Source organism: Apostichopus japonicus, chromosome 13 (assembly GCF_037975245.1).
Source record: "Apostichopus japonicus isolate 1M-3 chromosome 13, ASM3797524v1, whole genome shotgun sequence".
Classification (NCBI taxonomy): domain Eukaryota; kingdom Metazoa; phylum Echinodermata; class Holothuroidea; order Aspidochirotida; family Stichopodidae; genus Apostichopus; species Apostichopus japonicus.
The window spans coordinates 9,624,885-9,633,307 of NC_092573.1; the positions used below are offsets into that span (position 1 = coordinate 9,624,885).

Below are 8,423 nucleotides of genomic sequence, written 5' to 3' on the forward strand. Positions count from 1 at the left end.
CAACCGATTGGTGGTCATATTTTCGGTCGATTCCCCTTCTCCAATCAGTTTCAGAATATAAAGTATAACTAACATTTTGCGAATATGCCGCAACACTTCTGTATGTATACGCTCACATACTTTGTCGTTTATTCCCATTGTTAGGATAAAATGTCTTCAATTTCATGACATCCACCCCCCCCCCCCTCCCCACTTGTTATTTTATACAGTTATTACGCTATAACTAAGGCATAAAAGTCCAAATTGTCACACATTGTTAAATGATGTTCCCAAGAGGTAGAGGTAAGTGTAGGCCTATAGACACTCTCTCTTTTCACGCATCTGTCGTAGCATTCTGTTTGAGCATTCACATAAATTTCATATTATCTCTAGAACGTTATCGGTTACGTCACATCTCAACTACCTCATAAAAATGGTCATCCATGCATGAAGTTTCTAAATCAGAGATGACATTTTATTTAAAGTCTTGAAGGCTTCGTAGGCGACGTTATCTACCAAATCTTCACTTTCTGCCGTTGGTACGATTTTCTTGAGTTTAATATCATTAGTTTTTAAGACATTAGAAAATAAATCAAATCCCCTGATTTAAAAAAGTTTTCTTCAACCGATTGGTGGTCATATTTTCGGTCGATTACCCTTTCCCAAGCAGTTTCAGAATATAAAGTATAACCAACATTTTTCGAATATGCCGCAACACTTTTTATGTAAACGCTCACACACTTTGTCGTGTGTTCCCATTTTTAGGACAAAATATCTTCAATTTAATGACACCCACCCCCCCCCCCTCCACACTTTTTATTTAATACAGTTATCACGCTAGGTAAGTGTAGGCCTAGACACTTTCTCTCTCTTTTCACGCATCTGTCGTAACATTCTTTGAGCATTCACATAAATTTCATATTATCTCTAGAATTTTATCGGTTACGTCACATCTCAACTACCTCATAATAATGGTCATCCATGCATGAAGTTTCTAAATCAGAGATCACTTTTTTATTTGCAGTCTTGAAGGCTTCGTAGGCGACGTTATCCGCCCAACCTTCACTTTCTGCCGTTGGTACGATTTTCTTGAGTTTAATATCATTGGCAACAGTACGATTTCCCAAATGATCCCTTTCATTGGTTTTAATGAATTTCTTCATCCCCGATTGTGGTATTTGTCTTCGAAAGGTCTCTGGCCCTGGTGTAAACGTACGTAGTGGTGTCGGCTTTTTTAAACCTGCAATTGTGTATCTCAGTTCATCTTGACTGGTCGTGATCAACGTTGGTAAAGATTTATGAAAAGGTAGTACTTCATTTTTCTTTTCCAGAACAGGTGCCGGAAGATCCATGTTTCTTTCAGTAGTTTCCGTAATCCACGGGTCTTCCTCTGTATTATCGTTGGTGCCTTCAAGTGATCGCAATTTTCGATCTTTTTGACAATTTCTGACACAAAGGTAAATCACGATAACTGAGAGTAAGCTGATCATACAAGCAGATCCAAAGAAAATAAATGTGACGTATTCCTTCATATCCGAAGACCGGTTAGGAGAAGTGGTTAATGCAGCCCTCGTAGAAGTATTGATATCTCTACCAGATGTTGATTGGTTTACATTAGATGTACTCACTTTATTGATACTTGTCTGAGAGCGTAATTCATAAGAAGTACCCGGACTGGTACTTGTCTCACCTTCATCATCATTCACTGGTTGAGTTACATCAGTGCTCGCAATGACAATACTTTGTTGGGACGTAGTAACAGTAGCAGTTTCAAGGGAAGTAGGCATGGTGTAATTTGTTGTAGCTCCACCTTTGAGAGTCATAGTTACTGGCCTGTAATTCCCAGAACTACTAATTTTCGCAGAATTTGTAGGTACCGTGGTTGAAGGTGCAAAAGACATTGTACTTCGTGGTGACGTTGTTGTCATGTTTGTATAATTGGTATGGTCTTCAAAGGTTGTGATTACATCGGCTGTAATCGGTTCAATTAAGGCATCCGGATGCACGGGTGCTATATTTCCTTCAATACTGTGATCATCATTATTAACTGCTGCTCTTTTAGTTTGTTTCTGGTGTAGTCTGACTGAGCCAGTCTTCGACGGGTTTCGGTTCCGAACGTCCGTTTGTATGCTCAGCAAGAGGCCATCTATATGTATAGCTAAAACATGAACATGAAAACATAACGTATATATGTACCGAAATCACATATCTCAGCAGTGGCAGTGGCAAAGGGCCGAGGGGGAAGTCCCTCCCCTTCCTTCAATTCCCACGGTAGATAGAGGGTATGGTTCAATCTGGGGATTTTTTGCATTCAGCCGGGAAAGAAGGTAGACCACTACTACTATATATATATATATATATATATATATATATATATATATATATATATATATATATATATATATATATATATATATATGTATATATATATGTATATATATATTTATTTATATATACGTGTGTGTGTATTTATAGATTGGACAGTGTGAAGAACAAAATGAAATTGCAACCAACTTACACCAGAAAAAAATTAAACAATAAATGGTTCACTCTGATGCATATTTAGACTATATATTAGTTCTACATAATTAACTACAAAGTTAGTGTGTTAATGAATACTTTAGGTGAGGATGAAAAGGGGAAGGGGATGTTTATAATTTCCTACTTGAAAGTAGTCTAGGTCTGAATTTTAGTTTAATGTCCCCTTTAAAGCAGCATTTTGCGTCCTCGACTATGATATTTCTCAACCTCACTGACTTCACTATGCCATAACGACATACATAACTAGCTTATCTATTTATATTTTACTTCAAATGGTGGCATAAAAGTCGAAAAATTTGCAACTTTCAACTGTGTTGTTCTCCAAGATATTTTCCGTTGGGAACCCAATAAACCTCGCCCATAATATGAATATTTAAACACTACGAACGTCATTGACAGATACGTAATATAACACCACGCTTGATTTGTGTACAGTCTATATGGCAGTTGTACCAGGGAGTTGTACCAACGCAAAGTCTTGAATCTATTTTTAGCAACGGCTCATAACTAAACCTGCATCTCTGATTGGTTGAATTCAAACTAGTGGGTTTGGAAACTGAATGCGATTTAATTTTGTATGTGGAATACTCGCCAATTAACGTTTTTGGCAGGGAAAAACGTGGCTAATATCTTAATTTGCTGTTTTGTGATTTGATGTATGTAAAAAACTCGATGGACATGTCAAAAAAGTAGAAAACGGCGACCAAACGCAAAATGCTCATGAATAAACATACTATTCACTGATTGGTGGAATTCAAACTAGTGGATTTGGAGATATGAAAACTTTGTCGAGGACACTTTTACTCGTTATCGATATAAATCGTTAATTACTCGCTAATTAACGCTCTTGGCAGGATAAAACTTGGATGGTATCTTAGTTTGCTGTTTTATGATTGATACATGTAAAAAAATCGATGCACATGTTAAAAAGGTGGAAAAAAGCGACCCAACGCAAAATGCTGCTTTAATGTATGACAAAGACTATTAGTTTCGTGTCATAGCCTGAATGAAAACATTTCGGTATCGTTCAAACAATCTTACAGTAATGAAATTAAAGGTGAGTTCTCGTCTCATTTATATTGGACTAAATATTAAAGAGATGTTCCAGTGGCTGAAGTATATCGTTTAAAAAAATTGCGGCATTTCCATTTTTGTGATCTTTATATCCAGGGAAACGTCATGAAGGGTGGAACCTACATGATGACTTTATTAACCACAAAACTAATTTTCATATGTTGTTGGTCGTTTCATATCACTGCTATATTTCTATAATACTTTCATTTTTGACAAATGACTCTTTAACCTCCGAGGACTGGCGTATAATACCTAATTCACAGACCATTAGGTAAGCTAGGTTCTCAGATGGCACACAAACCTCAATAGGGAAGCCGAATAGGACTTATAGAACCGTATGAACCGTATGGCATCAAAGACATGTTAATGATATTCCAGGACAAAACATCATCGTGCTGAATGTCAACCAAGGATGCTCTCAGAAAGGTTAATATAAAGTCAATAGAACATGTTTTTAAATGATTTACTAGAATATATAAACAATGGGTTAACCATACTGACGGAGATGACGTCATCAGTACTTATGTAGCCAAGTTGAAGGAGCATTTACGGAGATTTTAGCATAGATTAAAGGCGAATAACTTGCAACCAGAACAGCTGTAGAAAAACTACACACTCATTGGGGGGGGGGGGGGTTGAACTATCAAAGATAGGGACTAAAGTCACCCATTAAAACAGCACCGTGTCATCGGGATCGGCATATAGCCTTCCTACCCCTAGCTAACACCCCCCCCCCCCCCCGGAAATTAACATTACGGCAACCCATCAAATAGGTGCGAACTGTTTAGTATTCAATTGGGCTCTGGAGAGAGGCGGTTGCATTCGTCTTAGCGTATAGTTTTCACAAGTATGGAAACCGGCTTGCATGTAACCGCCTAACATAAACATAGCACCCGTATCCGTACATCTACAACTTAATAGTCGCTACTGTTATCTATCACCAATTCGCCAGTAATTTACTACCCCTTTCCATCAGTGTAAAACTTACTCTTAGGTAATGTACCTGCGCCCAGTGCACATAGTTCCATTCACCTCTTCTGTACGTGCATACAGGGCACATTCATCGTACAAATTCGCATGACGCCAAGAAATGAAGGAGAAAGTGCGTTGTGCCCCTTGAAAAGGAGAATATCCATCCTTGTTAACATACCTAGAACTCCCGTAAACTCCCTCCCCCACCCAAGTTACTACTTTATATGTTTGTATAACATCCGTGTATCCATACGTATACCATAGTACACGAAATTAGTGGGGGAAAGGGAGGGGCTATGCTGCATATTCACCATAACGCAAGCCTGCTTAACGTTAGTTACCATCCGTGCAGTATAGAATTGACGGGTTCTTCACTCAAGTAGCGCATCCGCTCTTATCTGCAACGTTCTAACAGTACATATAGCCTAACAATGCGCATTTCAAAGCCTAGATTTACTTGTCAATGACCTGATGACGTACAAGTGAATTAAATGTCGAAATTTCACATCTGATAAAAAATATAAGAAAAACATTTAGCAGCAGTACTTGATCTATATGGATGAAGTAAATAGTAAACATTGCATAAATATCTTACCTATGTCACATCAACTCTCTACCAAGTTCTATCACTTGGGACTGAAAGATCATTTTCTACCTTCATAATGGTCAAACATATTGTTATCTCTCTTCAAGCTAGTGTTGCTTGAGATTAAATGACACATTGAAAGAACTCTTTAATTATAGTTTATCCTAACACCTATATGGCAATGTACCATTAAATGACTAACAAGTATTGTAAAGCAATTATTACTTACAAATTGTGAACATAGCTGCGACGAAAATCAACTGGAGATATGCCACCATTTTTCTCTTCATCTTCGGTATTATGACTGATTTAATGACTATAACCTCTGAAATATTATATGGAAAGCTGTTTCTCCAAATTACAACCAAGATGAAATGAAGATAAACATAATTCCTTCCATCGACGTAAAAGGGCTATATATCGCATATACCATGCAGTCAGATTTTAACGAAATCTTACAACCTTTCTTTAAGATAAATTAAGCTGTTAGCAAACTGCTTATCCACTAAAGAGCCTGTGTAGGAGAATGTGTAAAAGAAAGTTGGCCTGACGTTTCGATCCTAGCAGGATCTTCTTTCAAAGGCTAAATGACATTTCTTTAAAGAAAAATATTCACTTAAATGAACAGTGAACTTTCACAATCGAAAATGGCCGATCAGTCACTTACTCAACAATTATGTATAGCTATTGTGGAGTGTTTTAGATGGCTGGCGAAACAGTGTTGTACAAGTATATCCTACTTGTATAGGTTATGCACTTAAAGGGAAGTGGGCGTCACCGAAACTGCTGTCGTTAAAGCTTCATCGGTGAAAGAGTATTAAACTATACGGTAAGTTGGTTACAGTTATGCATGAGAAAAGATTTTTTTATAATGGTGGCCCTTATTAACCGATATTAAAATAACATGATTACTTTGTGCTGCAAATTAAGTTTCGTTTCTGCAAGTTACGATTTCTGTTTTGTTTATGGTTGTCGTCAGGACGGAGGCCATTTCTTACACAGTCACGATTTAGCAGATTATACTGCAGCTAATAAAATAAAATAATTTTGATATGTTACAGACTGTGTGTTATAAACTCTGCTCTCCGTCAGGGGTTTATTTCTTTAAACCACTTTTAAATTATTATTTTTTTTTTTGTATTATGACTCTTGAAACATCTAGGTACATCAATGAAAATGTCTGAATATGAAATCAAAAAGACTATTGTGTGGCATCAAATACGGTAACAGATTTATAATGCATTACAAAATTTACAAGAAATGCTGTTGATTGTCACCCAATGGTGGTATATTGTTAATACGCCCCTCCCCCTTCCCCCCGTCATCATTCTCTTCTGCCCCATCATGATTGCTTGTTTACATATAAATCCTACGGAGTGTTCTTCCACGGGTGTACAAGTGAGCGAGAAAGGGTATACGGTGAACCAGAGCTCACCATATCCAGATAGTTGTTTATCAAACTCCCTGATCTGCCAGGTTCGTTCCCCTCCTCTGATCCCGTGCAGGACCGCAATGAAAGTGATTAGTGGTTGATGCATGTTATGAGTGACGAGCTAAGGCAATGCATTATTATACCGTACAGCAAGGGCGTAGGAACCGGAGGCTGGGGGGCGCCAGCCCCCCAGTGAAAAATGTGGAGGGGCGGAAGTATCATTCCGCCCCCCCCCCCCGCTTCGCAAGTCAGAAAACCCCTTTTTCATTTCCAAATGAGAAAAAAAATCTCATTTGGAGCACCAAATTGCATCTAAGGCCAGGTGAAAATACAAAATTAAGTTTACAAAACGGAGTGGGTGTTGAAGTGTGCTATATTGCACCAAATTGCATCTGCGGCCACCTGGAAATGCAAAAAATTCCAAAGGGGAGGGGGACACCCCCTCCCCTAGGCCCCTCCCCCAGGCCGGCCATCAATCTTCAGCCCCCCCACTCAAAAGTACCTTCCTACGCCACTGCCGTACAGTATGGCACTGTGGATGTGCACAATGATTGTCCTAATATGCAAATGTATAAAAGGAAATTTGTGACAATATTATGAGATTTCAGATTGAAAATTCCGGACGTATTGTATCTAACGAACCCGTATCATTATGTAAGCTTAAGGTGCGCGTTAGCGCCCTCCATTCTCTATACATGGCTCGGTTTCTTTCAATGTGAGTGCGATATGTTCTGTGGAATATTTTCCTATAGATTGTCATTGCAGTGATGGCTTGGTTGTACACACGAATTGTTCTTGGTTTCATTATGTACGTTTCACTAATAGACTAAAAGGGGGGGAAGAACTAATTAATTATTAGGATTTGTAAACTTTGACACTACTCTTTTTCCATGTGTGAGGGGGGGGGGACATTTGATAGTGTGTCCCTCACCCATCGAAATGTGGGGGTTGTGCCCCCCCCCCCTCCCCCAGGATTGACGCACATGTACATACAATGTAGTCTTATGTACGTATGTATGCATTATGCATACAGGCTAGGCCAGTGAAAGTTTCATTTTTGCCGCCAACAAACTAAAGTGGGGGCCTCATCTTAAAAGCAACGTTTCACGGTTGAATTACTGATATCATCAATTGAATTGCTGATATCAGCAAATGAATTGCTGATATCATCAAATAAGACATATCTCTGTATCAATTGGTGATATCAGCAAATGATTTGCTGATATCATCAAATCATTTGTTGGTATCATCTACTGCAGCATCTACTCTTGCAGCATCTACTCTTTATAATTGTTCATTGTAGTAGTAGTAGTAGTAAGTTGAGTCTTGTCTATCCGACATGCTCAGTGATCAACCTCCGCCATGTATCACGATCTTGCGGAAGGTTTATTACTTCCTCGAAATTGTTGATGTTAACTTCCTTAAATTGCGACTTTATTTTTCCAAGCAAGGTAGTCACGGGCCTTCCTCCTGGTTTAGCAGTATGTCTCAATGCTTCTCTTAAAGCAACTTTTGCTGGAGCGTCCTCATACTACATGACCGAAAAATCTCAATCTTCTATGTGCGACTATGGATGACCAGGGTGTTTGGTTGGTTTCATTGTAGAGCTCATCGTTTGATAACCAATTGTTATTGTTATTGGTCCAGGGGCGGCGATTTGTTTCAAATATTGGGGGGACATTTGATGGGTGCAGGCGCGTAGCAACTTCATTCCCAAAATTGTTCGCGCGCTTCGTGATATTTTGTATATATACCAAGTTTCATTACGGATGCGGTCCGTCTCATGGGCGCAGATCAGTCTTGGATAATGGTGGGGACGCGTATCTGTTGATATTTTCT

The 8,423-nt window shown here is 38.7% G+C and overlaps 1 protein-coding gene across 5 annotated transcripts; it reads right to left on the bottom strand.

The window, feature by feature from the left end:
• Nucleotides 1-534: 534 nt before the first annotated feature.
• Nucleotides 535-6,226, bottom strand: LOC139978812 (uncharacterized). 5 transcript variants are annotated; one of them, XM_071989322.1, is made up of 2 exons: nucleotides 5,382-6,226; nucleotides 535-2,125 (listed from the first exon to the last, which is right to left on the bottom strand). In XM_071989322.1, exons 1-2 carry the CDS (start codon nucleotides 5,440-5,442, stop codon nucleotides 927-929), a joined length of 1,260 nt encoding a protein of 419 aa, XP_071845423.1. In that variant the 5' UTR covers nucleotides 5,443-6,226; the 3' UTR covers nucleotides 535-926. The 5 variants fall into 5 exon arrangements, with proteins under 5 accessions (XP_071845423.1, XP_071845422.1, XP_071845424.1 ...); XM_071989321.1 differs by having other exon boundaries at nucleotides 535-2,137; nucleotides 5,382-6,222; XM_071989323.1 differs by lacking the exon at nucleotides 5,382-6,226 and adding an exon at nucleotides 4,583-4,718 and having other exon boundaries at nucleotides 535-2,137.
• Between the last annotated feature and the right edge of the window lie 2,197 nt (nucleotides 6,227-8,423).

Bases quoted from the DNA above. Each gene is read 5' to 3' on its own strand.
- LOC139978812 (XM_071989321.1), bottom strand. From the start codon at position 5,442: ATGAAGAGAAAAATGGTGGCATATCTCCAGTTGATTTTCGTCGCAGCT. The intron at 2,138-5,381 runs GTAAGTAATAAT...TTCATGTTTTAG, and splicing joins CGCAGCTATGTTCACAATTT to CTATACATATAGATGGCCTC.